The 20,855-nt window shown below is 46.3% G+C and overlaps 1 protein-coding gene across 1 annotated transcript in view; it reads right to left on the bottom strand.

Moving 5' to 3' along the window:
- Positions 1-1,017: 1,017 nt before the first annotated feature.
- EML2 (echinoderm microtubule associated protein like 2) overlaps positions 1,018-20,855 on the bottom strand; it is a 42,610-nt gene continuing 22,772 nt past the window's right edge. Inside the window, 12 exon segments of the mRNA XM_006871330.1 lie at positions 1,018-1,143; positions 5,017-5,147; positions 6,074-6,169; positions 6,740-6,827; positions 7,411-7,508; positions 7,736-7,824; positions 8,261-8,328; positions 11,304-11,435; positions 14,733-14,858; positions 14,962-15,116; positions 18,568-18,667; positions 19,602-19,736. Of these exon segments, the coding sequence (XP_006871392.1) occupies positions 1,018-1,143; positions 5,017-5,147; positions 6,074-6,169; positions 6,740-6,827; positions 7,411-7,508; positions 7,736-7,824; positions 8,261-8,328; positions 11,304-11,435; positions 14,733-14,858; positions 14,962-15,116; positions 18,568-18,667; positions 19,602-19,736 (1,344 nt within the window).

Below are 20,855 nucleotides of genomic sequence, written 5' to 3'. Positions count from 1 at the left end.
ACCCATATTCGATTGGTTAGAAGCAAATTCCAGATCCTCACACTCCAGCCAATCAAAATCCAATGTCAGCTATTGAGGGAATCCTGACTTGTGGTAACAAAGTAGAACTGCTCCCTACGGTTTTCTCAGCTGTAATCTTTAGAAAACCCTATACAAAGTCGCTATGAATTGGAATCGACTTGACTACACTTAGCAACAGCAATAATCTTTAGGAGATTGCCAGGGTTTTCTTTTGAGGTTCTTCTGGGGGTACAGTGGTTTACATGCTTGGCAGCTAACTAAAAGGTCAGCAGTTCAAACCTAACAGCCACTGTGTGGAAGTAAGATGTAGCAGTCTCTATACGGTTACCTAGAAAACCTGGTGGGCTCAAACTGCTGACCTTGTGGTTCAGAGTCCAGTGCTTATCCTACAGAGCCACTAGGCTCTCCCTGTAAAGATTGTTGTTGTTATTGTTAAGTGGCGTCGAGTCGGATCCGACCCATAGCAACCCTATACAGGATTTCCGAGGAGCGACTGGTGAGCTTGAACCGCCGATCTTGCAGTTCAAACAGCTTTGCAGTCTGGTGCATTAACTCAGAACGCCACACCAGGACTCCTAGAAACCCTATGAGGCAGTTCTACGCTGTCCTATAGGTTGCCATGTGTTGGAATCCATTTTACAGGTTTCTTTTGACACACATACATCTATGCACACATCCCAGGTAAATTCACAGACCCTGACATACCACATCAGTGCATGTATCTTTATTTTTGGATGATATAAAAGAATAAACTTAAAAAACACCCCAAACCAAACACCCCAATGGCTTCCCCGAAGCAATGTGGCCCCTCTTCCCATCCCGAGATAAATAGAGACTTTTCTATCTGTCTGTCTACCCACCCACCCCCATAACCCCCTCTGCTATAGACATTCTCTGGGTATATATATATTACTCTACTCGGCAATAGACATCTCCCGAAAATAGAATTCCCATCCTGCAGCCTTGAATCTCTCCCAGCCCCGTGTCTCTGCAGCTTCAGACCACCCGCCACTGCAGCACGCTGGTGTCCTTGCCACCCGTGGTCAGTGCCACGCTGTCATCCCACACAAAGGCCACGTTCGTCACGTGACTGCTGTGTCCCCCGTACTTGTGGCTGAGGGCCTGTTAAAAGAAAAGAAGAAATTGAAAAAAAAAAAAAAAAGGTCAGAAAATCAAACCAATTCCAATCAAACAAACCAGATTGTGAGTCACAGTGACACCATGCATGTGCATCAGGGTAGAATGATGCTCCACACGATTTTCAGTGGTCACTTTTTCAGAAGTAGGTGGCCAGGTCTTTCTTCCACAGTGCCTCTGCGTGGATTCAGTTAGCAGCCAAATACATTAATCATTTGGCCCATTCAGGCCCTCATGATTTTCCTGCTCAATAAACTCCTTCTTTACCAACCCATAAGGCAGGCAGTTGATCTGGGTGTTTCAACAGTTATTTGTAAGAAGTGAGGGAAAAACTATAAATAAAAAGTACATGTACACGAGTCGGAAGCTGTTCTACTTGAAGAGATTGAGACATAACCGATTGAGACATAACCAACTGAAAGAAGACCAGTTATGTGGCAATCAGACAAATTTGAATATGGATCATATGAAAGGATTGATGTTAATTATTAGGGGTGATCATGGGTTTGTGAGTATGCCTTTTTTTTTTTAAAGACATGAATGCTTAGTTTTGGGGGGCTTAAAGATGATATATGGGAAAATAGAAACCAGAACCCTAATGTGTACTGCAGTATACTTCATAACAACCACAAAATGCCAACAACCAAAGTGCATGGATAAACCAAGTCTGGTGCATACATTCGATGGAATCTTACTAAGTTATCAAGAGAAACGAAGTCCTGGTGTGTGCCACACACCTGGATGGACCTTGCAGAGATCATGTGGAGTGAAATAAGTCAGTTATAACAGAATATATATAAATCTACGAGAGGAGTCAAAGATTATCCACATTCCAGTTATATTAAAACACCTGCCCACGTCCACAGCTGATGACAGCACTGAGCGTGCAGGTGAAATGGTTCTGTTGAACAGACAAGGAATAGTGGATTCTGGGACAATTCATTTGCAAATCAGCCATGGCTCTGCCTATGAAATAATCCATGACAGATAATGGGCTTTGAAAAGTTTGTACTGAAACAACTCACAGAAGACCATAAACAGAAGTGTGTGGACATCTGCAAACAAAATTTGGACTGATACATGAAGAAGGTAAAAGTTTTCTTTAAAAAAATCGTTGCTGGTGACAAGACACGGATTCATCACTATGAGCCCGAGAATAAACAGCAGGGTAGGGAACAGAAACATCTTCAATCAAGGAAAAGTTCAAAAGTCAACCATCTGCTGGAAAATCCATGCTTACAGTTTTGTGGGATTCTCAAAGGCCAGTATTGGGACACTATCAGGAAATAAGTTCAGTAATTACAATGCTCATTACAGTAAGAAGCTCACTGAATTGCTAAAACCTAAACCTAAGAGTCTAAACTGTGGCGCTGTGGGTTAATGTGCCAGACTGCAAAGCTGTTTGAACTGTAAGGTCGGTGGTTCAAGCTCACCAGCCGCTCCTTGGAAACCCTATCCAGGGTTGCTATGGGTCGGAATTGACTCGACGGCACTTAACAACAACAAACTTTGGATTAAATGCAGAAGACTGCTATCCAAGGACACTGTGTGGTCTTGCATGACAATACATGTCTGCATATCTCTGCCTACACTGTAGACACTTTGCAAAATACTTCATTTTGAGGTGTTAAAGCATCCGCTTTGTAGTCCTGATGTTGCTCCATTGGACTTTCACCGGTGGTCCCCTGACACCAGCGCTTTGGAGATGAAGATTCACCTCTGATGAGGAAGTGAAGACAGCGGTGCATTCGTGGCTTGCAGCTTAGCCTAAAATGTTTTTTAACATGGGAATCTGAAAACTTATTGACAAATGGACAAAGGGTATTATATTGAAAATTGATGTAGCTGTCTTTTCTTAAAGTTGAGTAAAATAAATTCTATCTCCAGAGTGCGGATTATTTTTGACTCACCCTCATGTATACCAACAAAGACCTGTATTGTGTGATCTCACATATATGAAATAAACAAATATATACAATAGAAACAGGAATTGTTAATAGTTACTAAGGGCCAGAGGAAGGGAAGACAGGGGTATTACTGCTTAGGGGGAATTGGGTTAATATGGTGAGGGACCGGTGATTTGGAAAAGGATAGCAAATGTGGTTGTACAACTCCAATGTCAACATCAATGTAACTAAACTATACATACAGAAATTGTTGAGCTGGCGTATGTTTCCTTATGTATATTTTCTGCACACAGAGAAAAAGGGGAAATATATAGGGTTTGCTTTTAAAAAACAAAACAAAACACCAAGCGTTGCTGACTGTCCAAACCATAAGCTCTGAGGATCAGACTTTAGCCACCTAGCAGACATAGCAAAATGTCCCTTATCTGATTATTCAGATATGCTGGTTAGTAATTCCGTACATGAGCCCTGGATACCCACAGATAAATGTAAAAACCTTCCCTAAAAGCTGAGACTGTAAATTCCAAAAAGGCAAAGTTTTTCCCAAAAAAAAAGCTAAAGAGGATAGAGAGAAACTCTGTTAGCTGATGGTATGTGGAGGGGATTATAATCAATGTAATGAAACAAGCTATATGAATGTTTAAATGTGAAACCGATGATGTGCCCTGAAAACTTTCACTCAATCCACAATAAAAATCTTAAAAAACAAAAAACCCCACAGGAAACAAAGCAGAGGGAGAAAGAAGGGAAAGAAGAAATACATAACCCATGCCTAGTTGTAGCTGAACTTGGGTAATGGGTAGAGAATACCATTCTTTCTGTTTGTGTATGAAAATTTTATAGCAAAAACGTTCAAACAAACCAACTCCACGGAATGAATGATAAAACAAACATCTAGTTCTACCTCTGACATAGGTTATTTGTGGACACTCATATATGACCACAATATTTTTAGAAAGCTAATTGCTGACATTTAAAAATCCAGAATTCACATGAAATTATCCTGATGCCTGGTTATTTGTGAAAATGTGTAAGATCTGGGGGCACTGGGTTTGCCCCCCACAGGGAAACAACCAGTTAGCAGGCTTTCCCCAGCTCCCCATGCCCCCCCCCCGCGACCCATTCACTCCTTCTCACGCCATCTGCCGGACCTTACAGCATTGGGGTTTGTGACCCTTGTCCTAAAACTTCAGGAGACATGGGGCTGGTTTGCAAAATGTGTTCTTTGGTTGTTTAAATGATTATATATATTCCTGAGAGTTTTTGTGTACATCAAAAAAAGCAAGGGATGGTAATCATTACAATGAAACAAGATGTGATTGGTTGAGTGCAAAACTAATGTTCTGCCTTGTAGACAATCACTCAATTCACAATAAAAGCTTTATATTTAAAAAACAAAAAACACTCCAGGAGACTCATGGGGAGCTTCAAAATGGAAAACCCAAGACCCACAGCATCTTAGAACCATCCAATTCCCTACTAAAGTATCAGCTTCATGAGGGTAGCAACCCCAAATCTTGTAAGCCCCAAGTCCAGGCACACACACATATATATTATTTAGTAAATAAGGTAGCATAGTGGTTTTGAATCGGGCTGCTAATCCCAAGGTCAGCAGTTCGAAACTACCAGCTGTTCCACAGGAGAAAGATGAGGCTTTCTGCTCCCGTAAAGATTTATAGCCTCGGAAACCCTGTACAGGGTCGCTATGAGTCACATAACCACCAACCACCAAATAAGGAGAAAAAAAACAAAAAAACACCTCAAGATCTTAGAACTGCAGACTGTCAAGAGCTTTAGAAAGCAGCATTTTCAACTCTAGATTCTGAAATCCCTTGACCTTCAAAGCAAGAAAGAAAGGCCCAGAGAGGGCTGGGTTGGACCAGGGCTGTCTGAATCTTGCCCCTAACGTTGCTTGTCAGTCCCTGCTCCTCAGGCCCCCAGGGGCACTCACCCGAGGCTGACAGCATGGGTAACTATACAGGTGGACTTTGCCAAAGTCATCTGCTGAAGCTAGCAACTTCCCATCATGGGAGCGGGCCACAGCATTGATGTCAGTACCATCAGCCCCCTCAGACCAGATCCCTGTGGGCAAGAAGGAAGGACATGGTAAGATGTCAGCTGGAACCAGGGACCCCAAGTGGGGGGTGGGGGTGGGGGTGCAGGTCCAACACCACTTCCTTGCCTTCCTTCTCCCCAATCTGGCTCCAGTCAGGAAGGGTGTCAGATGACCTTTTCAAAATGCATTCCTTCTACTTAAAACGCTTCCTGGTGGTCTCAAGAGAAAGGCTGGCCTTCTCATCATGGTTTTGCAAGCCCTGGCCTCCCACTGCCAGGCCTCATTCCTCACCAGGGCTGGGCAGTAGGAGGGATGAGGCTGGGCAGTGGGAATTCTGCAATGACCTAGTCACCAGAATTCTTGCATTTCCCCAATTCTCAAACGCTCTGAGCTTTGACCTATGCCATTCATTCCCTTTGCCTAGACCACACTTTCCTTTGTAGCCCTGCAAGGTACCTCCACAACCTTGATAGCCCAATTTGGGTGGCCCCACCTCCAGCTCTTCACCTCCTGACTCGCTGCTAGGTTGGGCCAGGTGTCCCTTCTGGACTCCTCTGTCCCAGGCTTGTCCACTCTGGACAGTCACTGTTTGAGAACAGGGCTGTCTCCCTCACTTGACTAGGAGCTTCAAGAGGGCAGAACTGGGGCTGTCCTGGGCCTCTCTATCTCCAGCACCACCCAGCAAAGGGCAGAGTCTAGAGATACCTGAATAAATGGGAGGTCTGGAGCACACCTATGCCAAGTGCCTCAATCCAATTTGGCTTCATTTGATTACAGCTCCAATGGACCACCACAGTCATCGCACCCCAAGCCTTCCTTTTACCTAGATTCTACCCATGTGGACGAAGGAGTGAGTCCTGGAAGTAACCAACGGAGTCTATGAAAACAGCTAGTCAGGAAAGTTTGTTGGCATATCTGTACTCAGTGGGCCCTCCCTGCTTCTAGTACTTACCAAACACCCCAAACCCCAGGACACAGGTGGCTGTGGCCCATTCCACATTCCTCACAGTATCAGTGCTGGTGATCTGCTTACAAGAAGATGGCTCCCCTGGAACAGAAAGCAGGGGAAGGGGTTCAGGGTATGGAGAACTGCTGTCCTGGGGCTCATTCACAGCTCAACTGGCTGAGGGTACTGGGGCCTAGGTCTTGATACCCCAAAACCTAACCACAGACATTTATTTAGAAATCTGAATTGCATCCATTCAACCGTAAAGGGGCATGAATGGTTAACACTGGGGGGAAAAAAAAAAAAATCAGCCAAAGCCTCAGCCAATCAGAAATAAGTAAAAACCAATTGCCATTCATTGATACTGAATCATGGCAATCCTGTATGCCTCAAAGCAGAAATGGGTTCCACAAGGTTTTCAATGGCTAATTTTTCAGAAGTAGACTGCCAAGGCCTTCCTCCCGAGGTACCTCTGAGTAGATTCAACCCACCAACCTTTTGGTTAACAGTCAGAGAACTTAACCATTTAAACCACCCAGGGACTCCCAGGCAATCTGAACAGCGCCTGAATACACAGAGCCTGGGAAGACTTCAGGAGGATATATGAAAATCAAATATGCAAATTGAGGAGGCTGAGGAAAGAATATTTTTGGGTTGCCAGGAGGTACTCACAGTACAGAATCTCATAGTCCCCAGAGTTGGTGACAAAATAGCTGCTGTCCTGGGACCAATCCAGGTGGGTGATAAAACTAGAATGGCCCTGCGGGAGTGGGGAGGCTAAGAGTTAGAGCCAGAAAGGGCAGGAAGGAAGGAGAAGGGGTAGAACTAGAACAGAAAGGGCAGAAGGCAAAATAAGGCGGTGGGTGAGAACATAAGGGGGACACACAGGCCTTTGAATCTGGGGACCTGACCAGACTATCATGGGCGGGGGTGGGGGTGACCCAGACTGTGGTGGGTGGGACTAGACAAAAAGGGCTTAGACCAAGAGGGGAATTTAGAACATGTGGGCGGAGCTACAAACAGAAGGGCCGATTTTGAAGGCAAGAGGCTGGGCCCAGACAGAAGGTATGCCTAGAATGCAAGGGGCAGAGCTACACGATGGGACGGGCTTAGGACGCTGGGGCGGGTTTACACAGAGGGGCGGGCTTAGGTATAGGGGCGGAGCTACACATAGGGGCGGGCTTAGAACACAAGCAGGGTGTGTAGGCGGGACTAAGGCTCCTTGGTGGATCAGGGCAGTCAGTTGAGCGCTGAAACTGTGTTCCCTTTAGGGAGAAAACTGGTTAAAATTCTGGATACCCCAAGAGGGTGGCGGCGCAGGCTAGGGGCCACTACCCACTCACCGAGCACTTGCCCAAGCGGCTGACCTTGCGGCCGCCCTGGTCCACCTTGTACACGTACACCAAGTTGTCGTGGGAGCCCACGGCCAGGTACGCCCCGTCTGGGGGAGGGGGAGGGGGCTATGAGGAGGCACCCAGGCTCCACCCCCTCACCACTCAGATTCAGTCCCTTACTATCCCAGACTCCCCAGCAGTTCCAAACTGCTCCACCACCTACAACAATCCTAGAAACCGCCCTCAAGCCTTGCCACCCAGACTCAGGTTCCTGCATTCTTGAGACTTTGTTCCCAGGCCCCTACCTCTACAGGGTCCCAGGCCCACCACTTACCTGGGGAGAAGCTGACCACGGAGATCTGTTCATTACCATCAGTGTGAATTGCCACCAAATCATGGGTCTCCGTGTCCAGCAGTAGCCACCTTGGGTGAGAAAGGAAGGAGCCAGGGGTAGGGATGAGTTTATCTATCACAAAGAGGCAGAAATGTATTAGGTCCAAGAGAGGGATCCCAGAAGAGATTTCTGGGAGAGGCTGACTCCAGAGGAATGCTGGGCGATTCAACCAAATCAAACCTCTTGTGCTGAGTCGATTCCAACTCTTGGCAACCCCATGCACTGGAGTGGAAAACTGCTCCATAGGGTTTTCTTGGGGGTAATCTTTATGGACTGAGCAGATCACCAAGCCTTGCCTCCAAGGCACTGCTGGAAGGATTCAAACCACCAACCTTTTGGTTAGTAGTCAAGGGCAAACTGTTTGTACTACTACCCAGAACTTTGCTGGACATCAGTCTGGTAAATAGTATCTATTTATGGGACAGCCCCCAAGAAGTCTTCCCAAAATACCCTCCTCAGTTTTACCTGCCAGTCACTGTACCCACGGCAAGGACAGAGCCACCAGGGTGGAAGCCGGCAGAGCAAGCAGGATCCTGGAGAAAGGAAAGCGAGGCTGGGAACTGGAGTCCCCATGTACATGTCCCCATGGAGTCCCCTACCTCAAAGCCAGCTTTGCAGCCTGACAGGAGGGCTCCTATCCTCCCTGTGCTACGCTCTAGGAACACCCCACCCAGCCACCCTGAAAACCATTCCTCTTTCCTTTAACATGTCAGTCAGAACAGAAAACATTTCCCCTGTCACTACTGACATGGGATCCTTTGTTCCGTGTCTTAAATTCTTACACACTTTATTCACTGAAGATGATTTCTTAAAAACTGTGACCGTGAGGGCGCACAATGGTATCCATATTTTTAAGGTTTTTCATATATATTGCTAATTCACTCTCCATAAAGATATGAGGGGGCTTCAAAGAATCCATGGAAAAATGGAATGAAAAGATAATAGAATTTTTCCACATGCTTTTTGAAGCCGCCTTGTAGCTCTATCACCAAGCTGTGCCTGGCTGCCTGTTTTCCCCACATATTCAAAAGCACTGGGTTTTATCACTTTTATGTGTTGGTTGTTTGTGTGTGTGTGTGTGTGGGGGCAGGTTGATTCAAAAGCAATGCTGTTGTGGTTCCCAGTCATAGTGACCCTGTATATGGTTTCTGAGGAGTGGCTGGTGGCTTTGAACCACCAATTTTGCAGTTAGCAGTCTAGTGATTATCCTACAGCACCAAGCTGTTGTTAAAGTGCCTTCAAGTGGCTGGTGAGTTTGAACTGCTGACCTTATGGTTCAAACCGATACTTCAATCCAGTGCTTGTCCTACAGCACCACACCAGGACTCCTCACACTAAAGCCCCACATAATCAGATCTGGGTTCAAACCAGAACATTAGTCAGATAGCTTTTCTTGCATGCCTGAGTTGCAAATAAGAGATCAGCAACATTCAAAAGATTCGCTTTCTAGAACTGTTACAAGTATCCTGTGAGGTGTCAATTTCTTAGCATAACCATATCCCCCAGGAAGCACTGTGATGCCGGGCTACGTCTGGTTGCCTTCCAGAGCCTATTTCTAAGTGAGGGCTGTTATGGAATTGTGTCACCCAAAACTATGTGTTGTAGAGCTGCACCCCTATACCTGTGGATGTCATCCCATTTGGGAATACAGGTTTCTTTGTTATATTAATTAGGCCATATCTGTGTAGGGCATGTCTTAATTCAATCACTTTTTAAAAAGGTGGGGGGGACTTTTATTGTGAATTCAGTGATAGTTTAGTTTACATGGGAGAGCATAGGTTTTGTACTCAATCAATCGTATTTTGTTTCATTGCAATGATTACAATCCCCTCCATGCATCATCGGTTAACAGAAGCCAATCACTTTTGAGAGATAAAAGAGATTAAGAACAGAAGCAAGCAAGCAAGAATGGGGAAAAGATAGAAGCCTTGTGGAGATCTCCAAGGAACACAAAAAGGTTAGAGATGCTAAGCTAAGGCAGACTTTCCCCAGCGCGAATACAGAGTGCCTTCCCCTAGAGTTTCCAAAACTGTGAGAAAGGAACCCTGAAGGTACAATGGTTAAGCAGCTGGCTATGTACTGAAAGGTTGTCGGTTCAAACCCACCCCACCGTTCTATAGGAGAACGAACCCTGGCAATCTGCTCCCATAAAGACTGCAGACTAGGAAACCGTATAGGACAGTTCTACTTTATCCTACAGGGTCACTATATGATTTGGAATCGACTCGAGGGCATACAACAATAATAAACTGTGAAAAATAAAGTTCTGTTGTGAAAGTCACAACTTTCACAACAGTTGTGGTGTTGTTGTTCTACCCGCACTAAGAAACTAAGATCAGGAACAATCTTCCCTTCTGCCTTGTGGTGTTTGGGGACAGAGTCAATAAAATGATACTGGTTACTAAGCCAGTTTCTCAGAACACAGACCCCTGTATTGGAGTCACCAAAGTGTAATTGTTAAAGACAGTGGACTTCAGGTCCCAAACTCAGAGTGCAGATTCAGGATCAGCTTTGTGACCAGTGCAAACTTAACCCTGGGTGGTTCTGAAGCAAGACTATCCAATAGAACCTACTGTAATGGTTTACACCTTCACTTTCCAATACTCTAACCACAGGCCACATGTGACTACTGAACCTTTAACCGAGGTGAGTACAATCAAGAAACAAAATTGTAAATTCTACTCTTGCTCAGTGCCGTAGCAGCGTTGGTTGCGACTCATAGCTACCTGTATAGGGTTTCAAAGGAGCAGCTGGTGGGTTTGAACTGCCAACCTTGTAGTTCACAGTCCAGTGCTATCCCTACGACACCACACCAGGAGTCCAAGGAACTCTATGGTGGTGGTGATGGTTATGTGCTGTGGAGTCAGTTCCGATTCATAGTGACCCTGTACAGGGTTTCCAAGGCTGTAAATCTATATGGGAGTAGAAAGCCTCATCTTTCTCCCACGGAACAGCTGGTAGTTTCGAACTGCTAACCCTGAGGTTGGCAGCCTGATTTGTAACCACTACACTACCAGAGCTCTATAGGGTAAAATAAAACTGCTTCATGTGGTTGACTGACTATAATCTTTATGGGTCTTTTCTCCAACAAAATTGCTAGTGGGTTTAAACTGCTGACGTTTCAGTTAGCAGCCCAATGCTTAAGCACTGTACCACCAATCCTCTTTTAAAGGCCATAGAGTGTTCTAGAATCCTAAGCAATCCTGGAGGGATTCCTAGTGCAAAGCCTCAAAAAGCTGGCCTGCAGGATTCAGTGAACTAAGCATCTTTTTTTTAGTAGGTTTTCCCATACTACAGAGGCAGGATGAGCTAAAAACGACTACTTCCCCGAATCCGTTGTAACTAAGGTTTCACTGTAATTGGGGTCAATGATCATACGTACTTAAATTCTCTTCTGCTTATAAATACCTTGCAGTTTCCATTAGATTCACCAAGTCCTGATGGATTGGGACAGGTAACTTTGGAGGAGTGGTGTGTTCTGCCCATCTCCACTCCTCTACCTGCTTACCTCGATGCTCTTGCTCCACAGCGGCTGGTGGGACTCCATATTCCACAGGTGAACCAGTTTATCCTGCCCGCACGTCACAAACTGTGCCCGGCTGGGGTGCGTCGCCAGACCCCACAGCTCTTCCACATGGCCCTAGAGGGAGGGTAAGACATCATCCTGGCCCCGCCCATCCTGACCCTTTCCCACCGAAATGCTGACATTAGGAAGAAGCACTAGGCTAGCTAGCAACAGCAACACACCATGACCTGCTTTTCAAGGTGACCAAAATGATCAGTGGTCAGCAGACCTCTGGTGTGCAGCTCCTGGTAAATCCTGCCCCCGACCTGCCACTCTGGCCTTCTGCTTTTTCTGTTTGCACAGGAAAACTGGGAGGCCAGAGAGTGTGGTTGTTAAAGACCTTGAGCTCAGGTATCAGACAGAATCCAGGAGACTGTGGGATCCCCCAGAGAGCACCCCACATGGTGGGTCTGTCTGGTAGGCAGAACTGTTTTCTTATTGGCTAGAAGATCCTAGGCAGGTGAGTTCTCCTTGGAGACATCAGTTTACCTTCTGTGAAATGGGGCTATCCGCTGTCTTTGCCTCATATCATCATTGCATTCGCTCCGCTCATGGATGGAAATGCTAAATGCAAGGCTAATATAGAAACAATACACACAAACTGGAAGCTGTTGCTGATTGTTGCTGTTGTTGTTGTTAAATGCTGTTGAGTTAGTTCTGTTAGGGTTTCCAAGGAGGGGCTGGTGGGTTTAAACCACTGACCTTGTGGTTAGCAGTCCAGTACTGATCCTCCAGCGCCACACCAGGACGGCATCTACTTCCGGCCAATGTACCCCACTCACAGCCAGCACCTGTCTACTGGTGGAGGCTGGCGTGTTTCTATGATGTTGAACAAGTATCGGGAACTTCCCGATTTAAAACATACTAGGAAGAAAGGCCTGGTGTTCTACTCCCCAAAATCAGCCAACGAAACCCCTATGTGTCCAGCCTGTAACCCATCATGGCCATGGCGCAGGATTGGCTAGCGTTTCGCTGCACCATGATCCGGGACACCGACCGGAGATAGCAAATAACAAGGACAAACATGGCCCCTTCTGGCTTCAGCACAATTACAAATCCTTCTCTAGCCCTTGTCTTTCTTTATCTTTCCCTCATCTTCTTCCCATGGAGACCAGAACTAGAGAGGGATCTAAATGCAGCAGTATAGATTTCAGTTAGACTGTCAGAGGGAAAATTCATGGAAGGAGCGAAAGGAGAGGGGCCACCAAACAAGGAACCATTTTTGGCCAACACCTTTTGAACATGTGCGCTGAATGCTTGGTATGAACTCACTCAAGGAATCCTCCCAAACCCTATCAAGTTCAGTTCTATAGTCTCCCCATTTCAGAGAAGCAGAGAGAGACCAGTTACTCTTCCAACATCACACAGCTAGCTAGTAAGTGACAGGGTTGTGATTCAAACCCACACAGGCAAGCCTCAGAATCCATATTCTTTTTAACTCAAATATTTTCCAACAGTAGGGAGTGATAGGAAAGTGCTAAGACTATATACTCTGTCAAAGGTAGAAAACTTGCAGGACCTAGAAAAACAAGGTGGTTTCATACAGTTGCTGCTTTCACCACTTGTACTGTATTTTATTGTGTTATTGGTATCTGTTTTATAGGAAATTAAGTTCCCATCTGACAATCTCTACATAAATTCTTCAGTGACACTTAGTAATATTTTTAATAATGTGTCAATATTTTCTTTCGTTGAATTTTGACAGTTCTGTTTCTAAGGTTCTAGTTTCCCTGCCCCCCTTATCGTCTCATCTTTGCTATAAAGTGTTGACCTTTTGGGTCTCATCCAGATGTTTTCTTACTGGAACACCATGTTGTTGCTACGTGCCACTGAGTTGGTTCAGACTCATAGTGACCCGGTATAGGGTTTCCGTGGAGCGGTCGGTAAGTTTGGACCACCGACCTTATGGTTTAAACTGACCTTGCAGTCCAGTGTTTTATCCCCACAGTGCCACACCAGGACTTCATTGGAGCACCACAATCACAAGTAATAATGTCCTTTGTTTTGTGTGACTTCAGGGCATAGTTTCAGTACAAGGTTTAAAGAGCATCTCAAGGCAGAATTCACATTCATAATCATCACCCCAGGAGCCCTGATGGTGCAATGAGTAAGTACGTGGCTATTAACCAAAAGGTTGATGGTTTGAACCCACCAGCTGCTCCGTGGGAGAATGAAATGTCAATCTGCTTCTGTAAAGAAGACAGCCTTGTAAGCCCATGAGGGCAGTTCTACTCTATCCCAAAGGGTCACAATAAGCTGTAATCGACAGCAGTGGGTTTGGTTTGGTTTTTAATGACCAGATGCTATAAACTCTTGGTTGTTGTTGTTAAGTGTTGTAGAGTCAGTTTTGACTCATAGCGACCAAGTATAGGGTTTCCAAGGCTGTAAATCTTTGCAGGAGCAGAAAGCCTTATTTTTTTCCTACAGAGAGGATTGTTGTTGTTGTTGTTATGTGCCGTGGAGGGTTTCCAAGGCTGCAAATCTTTATGGAAGCAGAAAGCCTTTCTCACGCGGAACAGCTGGTAGTTTCGAACTGCTGACCTTGAGGTTTGCAGCCTGATTTGTAACCACTACGCTACCAGAGATCCTTTTAAATTGGTTGGTTATGTGCTATGGAGTCGGTTCCGACTCATAGCGACCCTGTACAGGGTTTCCGAGGCTGTAAATCTTTACGGGAGCAGAACCACCGCGGTACAGCTGGTGGTTTCGAACTGCTAACCTTGCAATTCCCAGCCTGATTTGTAACCATTAGCTAGCTACCAGAGCTCCTTACAGAGAGGCTAGCAAGCTCAAATTGCTGACCTTGTGGTTCACAGTCCAATGCTTATCCTACAGCTCCACCATGCTCTCTAGGTAGGGTGGTTTTTAAGCAAGTGGAGTCAGGAGAAATGGCACAGGAAGTGAGCAGTGGGCATTTAAGCTGCAAGGAGGAATACGAGCCGACTGATATGGGGTGGTGGGTGTGGGGACTTCCTAGCTCCTGGGAACTGGATATTTGGCAAGGTGTGTGACCCAGAGGGTACACAGCCTGCTAACAACCTGCCTGGGCATTTAACAGGAGAAACAGACAGCAGCCTAGTTAGAAGGGCGACACAGGTACAGCAGGATTCTGGGGACCCTCTGCCATGCTAGCAGTTAACTTAGTAGTTGCTGGAGCGTGGGAAGTTTGGGTCAGAGACCAGGGTAGAGGTAAGGTTATGGACAAGGGCAGGTCAAGGGAAGGTTAGTGGTGTTTGCCAGGCCAAGGGGGAAGGGGTGGGGCAGAAGCTGAGGAGACAGGAGGAGGGAGGAGGGAAGGGATGGTTGGTCTAGTGGTTCAGGGAAAAGGACAAAGAGAGGGGCTGGAGCAGGGATGGTATAAAAGAAACTCACCTGGACCAGCAGTGAGAAGCCCGTGTGGACTGAGCCCTGCAGGATGGAGTTACGGGTGGTTCCCACATACCATGTGTCTCCCCGACCCTCTGCAATAGTGCGAACGGGGCCGAAGTCCTCTGGGACCTGGGAGGAGGGGGCACGTTGGGGAGTGGAGGGACCACTGGTAGGAGTCAGGTTGAGGGGAAGCCTCCCCACCCTGATGTGAGCCTGGGTTCCCCCTCCTCACCTCCACCTCCTGCAGCTTGCTGTAGTCGGAACCCCAAAGGACCACGCGCCGATCGCGGCCCCCTCCGGACACGAGCGTCCCGTCCCGCAGGGCGCAGAGCCCAAACACGCCGCCATCGTGAGCACCCAGCACTGCATGTGTGATGCGATTTCCACCTGCAAAGTAGCCCGAGCCAGGGGCAGCGTGGGAAAGTTGGTCCTGAACACCCCTGAAGGGGCCTCAAACTCACGTCTCTATCCATTCAGCCATTCACGGTGGCACTGCAGGATTAGCACTGGACTGGTAGCCAAAAGGTTGGCAGTTCAAAGCCACCAGCCACTCCTCAGAAATCCTATACAGGGTCACTATGATTCGTAAGGGACTCAACAGCATTTTACAACATCTTTTCCATCCACTATTGGCCCAGGATTAGGCAGTGTTTTGTTCTGTTGTGCATAGGGTCGCTATGAGTTGGTACTGACTCGATGGCACCTAACAACAACAACAATTAGCCTACTCAAATACCTGTTATCCATCCATTCAACCATCAAAGCTATAACATTTACCCATCCATTCATCTTCTTATCTATCTATTGATCTGTCTGTTCAAAAATCCATCCACCCATCAATTCATCTATCTTTCCATCCACTGATTGGTCCACCTACCATCTTCCCACACATCTACTCATCCAGCTGCCTACTCTCACCCATCCATCAATTTATCTACTGATCTGTCTGTCCATCCACTTACCCATCCATCCACCCATTTATCTACAGATCCATCCATCCATCCATCACCTTTCATCCATTCATCGAACCCACACAGCTATCCATTCACCAGTCAATCCATACTTCCATAATCTAAACATCCACCCATCTCCTAATCCATCTACTCATTCATCCATCTATTAGTCCATATGCCAATGTGCTCATACATTCATTGATCCCTTAACTCACTCAATCAACAATTAATTAGCATTTACTCTGGGACTAGTCTCATGCGAGATGATACTGGAAAACATACATGGTGATTAAGATGCTCTAGGACATACCAGCCCGACAATGAAGGGGACAGTCCCAACCTATTACCAGTTAGTGATAACCCACGAAGCTATGGAATCCCATGGAGGCACTCAGCCTCGTGGGCCAGGAAGAGCTTCCTGGAGGAGCTGGTGGCTGAGCAAGAATCGGAAGGTTGAGTGGGAATCAGCTAGCATAACATAAGCAGGGGTGAATAGTGTTTTAGGCAGAAGGTAGTGAAGACCAAGGAAGAGGCTGAGGGAAGAACCAGAGGAAAGGAAGGAACCCACTTAGCCCGTCAGCCATTGTTGTGGAGTTCATTCCAAATCATAGCAACCACGTAGGACCGAGAACTAACTGTCCAACAGGGTCTCCAAGGCTGTAAATCTTGACTGAAGCAAACTACCACATCTTTCTCCCATGGAATGGCTGGTGTTTCAAACCACCGACTTTAGCTCACAGTGCCACCACGGTTCCTCTTACTCAGTTCCCAGTCTTCATATATGGGGCCACTTCCTCCAACCTAGCCAAGCTCTCTTTACATGAGACACATAAACACATACATCATCTGTCCACGTAACTTTCTAAACAATTCCCTCATCTGACACCTTGAAATCCCATGGGCTAGGCCAATCGTGGGCCTGGGAAGATGGAAATGACTCAAATCCAGTCCCTACCCTCAGAGAGCTCACAGTTTGCCAGGAAAAACCCACTGTGCCCACGTACTCAGCAGACTGATCTCAAGGGAATCTGAGAACAATCTTGGAAAGGAAGTAGTGATAGAATACCCATTTTATAGATGAGGCAAATGCTTCTCAGACAAGGAACATGACTTTCCCAAGGCTACACAAAGAACACATGGCCCAACCAACTCCTAAAAGCCTACTCTCTTGCCATTCCCTGGTTCTGTCTAGGGTAATTCTACAGGGGACCTGCTTCCCCAGGCCAGAAAAATTGGTGCTGAAAGGAATCTCTGCCCTCCACACAGCTTGCAGGAGGAAATCTGAGGCCCAGAGAGGGAAAAAATCTTTACCTGAGGTCAAACCGCAACACCTAGTTCAGGCTTATCTCCCACATACTATGTGCAGTATGGCAGAAGACAAAATGCAGGGAGACTTTAGAGACCAAGTGGCCTGACTCCGCCCAGCTCAGCTATTTACTATGCTCTGTCCCTGCTTTGAGCCTATTATATTTCATCTGTGAAATGGGCGTAATATTCAGTGCAGCTTTGAACAAAGAGTATGTGAAAGTAAAAATGCTCATTAGGCCTTGGAGCAAGCAGAAGAGGAAAAGGAGAGTTAGCCATAGAAAGAGGAAATGGAATGCATATCTAATTGTTCTATGAACAAATACCTCCTATTCCATGAGGCCAGAAGAACTGGATGATCCCAGTTATCATTACTGAACATTTTGATTAAAGATGACTCTAAAGAGGAATCCGGAAATGTGGAACAAAACTCTATTCTCACAGAATTCTGATTTTCTGGAGCCACTAAGGTTGATTAACTTGCCAAAACTGTTTCACTGAACTAATCTTTAAATCTTAAACCAAAATATCCCGAGGTTTTCTTTAATCCAAATAGTTGTTGTTGTTAAGTGCCATCGAGTCAGTTCCAACCCATAGCGACCCTGTATAGGGTTTCTGAGAAGCAGCTGGTGAGCTTGAACCACCGACCTTGTAGTTCAAACAGCTTTGTTTAAATTAAGAAGATTCGTTTATTTGGTTAAGAACTTTGTGTTCTTTAGAAAATTATCTGATCAAATTGACAACAACAACTGCAAAAGTCAGGTACGAAGGTTAGGGGGCTGTGATTCCTTGTTAATGGGGGAGGAATAGTTCGGTAAAGGAGGAAGAGATCAGTTGCACAACTTGAAGAATGTAATCAATGCTATTGAGTTGGACAAGTAGAAATTGTAGAATTGTATGTTTTGCTGTGCATACTTTCAAAAACAAGAAGAAAAAAATGTTCAGGCCAAAAACCTCATTCATTTGTTCATTTTATCCACTAACTGGGATAACCTATCCACTCATTCATTCATTTGTTGATCCATCAACTCAGTCATGGATTCATTTCATGGGTCATTGTGTTCAATCCATTGACTAAGACAACCACTTGATTATATACTCTTTCATTCATAGATCCATTGCTTGTGACAACCTATTCATTCATGTGACTGCTGTTCATTGGCCTAGCCACCAATCTACTAAGAGAGAGGATAAGCCAATTACTCATTCTTCCATTCCTTGATTAGATGATCCCTTCATTCTTTTATTCCTTTCTTCATTCGTTCATTCATTGGCTAAGACAAATTTTCCACCTACCCATTTATCCATCCACTGGATAATCTTATTCATTTATAATTTAGACTTGATCCCTGGTATGGTATTTGTAAAAGAACAGGGTAGGGAATCAGTAAGATTTCATGGAGGGCAGAATTTTTTAGCTTAACCTTGACGGGGTGGTGTATTAGAAGTGAACAGATTAAGAATTTAATCTATTTTATCTTATATAAAATATAAGCAAAGTTAGAGGAAAGGAGAAGCCAATGGTGTTGGCGGGGGGAAGGAGGATGGATTGGGGTTCAGACATATGAGTTGACACTGACCTTTGCCCCAGACATAGAGGTTCCCCCCAGAATCCCCGGTGACCACATCGCCACCCTCCAGGAAGGTCACACAGAGCACATACTTCGGTTTCTCGTGTTTCTGAGGTGGGAGAGGAAAGGAAACTGTCAGTCACGGAAGCAGGGGTGGCTGCCCAGAGCTCACCCAACATCACAGTGATCCCAGGATCCCCTCCTCGTGTTTGTCTGTGAGGCCCAAGTGGAACATCCCACCTCCAGTCTGCCTCCCACCTGGGAGTGTTCCTATTGCCTCCAAATTTGGTGTAGGCCATCTCCCTTTCCTACCCAAGAACCACTTCCTGCCTCGTCTTTCTCCATCTGGTCTCTGCCTCTCAGTTGCTCCTCTCTCTGTCCCTTGGTCTACCCTTCTCTATTCCTGAGTGTCCCCAACCCCCTCTGCCTCTCTGATCCCCCTGTGTCCCTTGGTGCCCCCCTTTCTCTAACTCTTCATCCATATTCTGTGTCTCTCTAGGTATGTTTTCCTGCCCTGCCCCACCTCTTGAAAGTGTCTCCCTCACTTTCTCTCCCTCAGGGTCTCATTTTTAGGGAGGAAGCCCCAGTTCTCACCAAAGGTAGAGTCTTGTCAGAGGGGAATCTGCATCTCCCCTCTCAGGACCCCCTGCTTCCTGCTCAGCGCCTGCCTGTCTCAGCTCCCGTCTCTCTTGGCTAGTCAGCTCTGCCCTCACAATGTTTATCTCTAATATCAACAACCGCCCACCCACTAAATAGGGTTTATTATCTGGTGTTGTTGTTACTAAGTCGGCTCCAATTCAGAGCAACCATTTCTGAGAAGCTGGTGGGTCTGAACCACCAACCTTGAGCTTAGCTGCCCAGTGCTTATCCTATGGCAAGCTTCGAGACCCTCATTCCATTGAATCCTCACAACTTCAGCATTAAGGAGCTCCAACCCCAACCCCGATAACAGCTAAGGGAACTGAGGTCCCAGCAGGCAATATCCCAGTGCTCCTGGGACCCCGGGCCTCTGGGCTCCTCACCCCTGCATCCCAGGCACTCACCTCAAAGATGCCCTGCCGCTTGCTCAGGCTGCCCCCCTCCAGGCTCCAAAAGTAGATGTGCGATTTCCCACACGTGATGAGCACGGTGGGGTCCGTGGGGTGGAAGGTGGCCACCAACACAGCCTCATTGGAGCACTTTGGGGGTGGAAGAGATGCTGAATGAAAACTCTAAAGTCACCAGGGCCGCCTCCCCACCCCCATAACGCGCTGTCATCGAGTCGATTGTGACTCACAGCGAACAACTCCTTAGGGTTTCGGAGACTATAAATCCCTACAGGAGCAGACAGCCTCATCTTTCTTCCTTAGAACAGCTGTTGAGTTTCAACCAGTGACCTTGTGGTTAGCAATCCGATGCTCCCACCTGGCCACCAGGACCCCTTCCACCAACGCCATAGGATGGCCTTATAAAGTTGTGTGGGTTGTGTATAAGTACATCCTACCTGCCCCCATCCTTCCTGTATGGGCAAACAAAAGCACAGAAGACTGACTAGTAAAGTTATTATTGACTCCTTCATTTCTAGATACTTCCAGAGATCCTACTCTATGCCAAGTGCTGGATAAAGCAGTTTCCATTCGTGAGGCCCATTAAAAAACAAAACAAAAATCGGTGGCTATTTGTCAGTCTGGGCTCATGGCAACACCACGTGTGTCAGAGTAGAACTGTGCTCTGCAAGGTTTTCAATGGTTAATTTTTTACACGCACATCACGAAGACTTCCTTGAGCAGATTCAAACCCCCAACCTTTCAGTTAGTAGCCAAGGGGGTTAACTGCTAGCACCACCCACAAGGCCTTCGTCTTATAAACGAAGAAGCTGAGGCTCAGATAGGCAAAGTCACTTGCCTAAAGCCAAACAGCCAGATAAAAGTCATATCTGAAATCGAATTCACCTTAGTCTGACTCTAGACCTCAGCCTCTCAACCACTTCCCTTTCCCCAAGCAGTGAGCTGGGATCTAGAACCTAGGTCTCCTGTCTCCCAACCCAGACTATAAAATAGACCACCAGCCCAAAGAGGCAAGTTAAGGTTTGTCTTGGACATCCCAGAAAAGTAAAGTGCGCAGCCACCTTGGACTGAGCCTTTTCTTGGGTCTGGTCTACACATTCCGTGTCCCCACCAAGGTTCTCATGAGGAGAATGCTACACACTCACATTCTACCCATGAGGCAACTGGAACTCAGAGAGATTAAGTCATTGCCCAGTGTCACAGTTAGATGATAGAGTTCATAAAGGTAGACTCTACATCTTAGTTTGGTTA

Source organism: Chrysochloris asiatica, unplaced genomic scaffold (assembly GCF_000296735.1).
Source record: "Chrysochloris asiatica unplaced genomic scaffold, ChrAsi1.0 scaffold00168, whole genome shotgun sequence".
NCBI classification, from domain to species: domain Eukaryota; kingdom Metazoa; phylum Chordata; class Mammalia; order Afrosoricida; family Chrysochloridae; genus Chrysochloris; species Chrysochloris asiatica.
The sequence above is the reverse complement of the archived record's forward strand: the minus strand, read 5'-3'. Positions and strand labels throughout refer to the sequence as shown.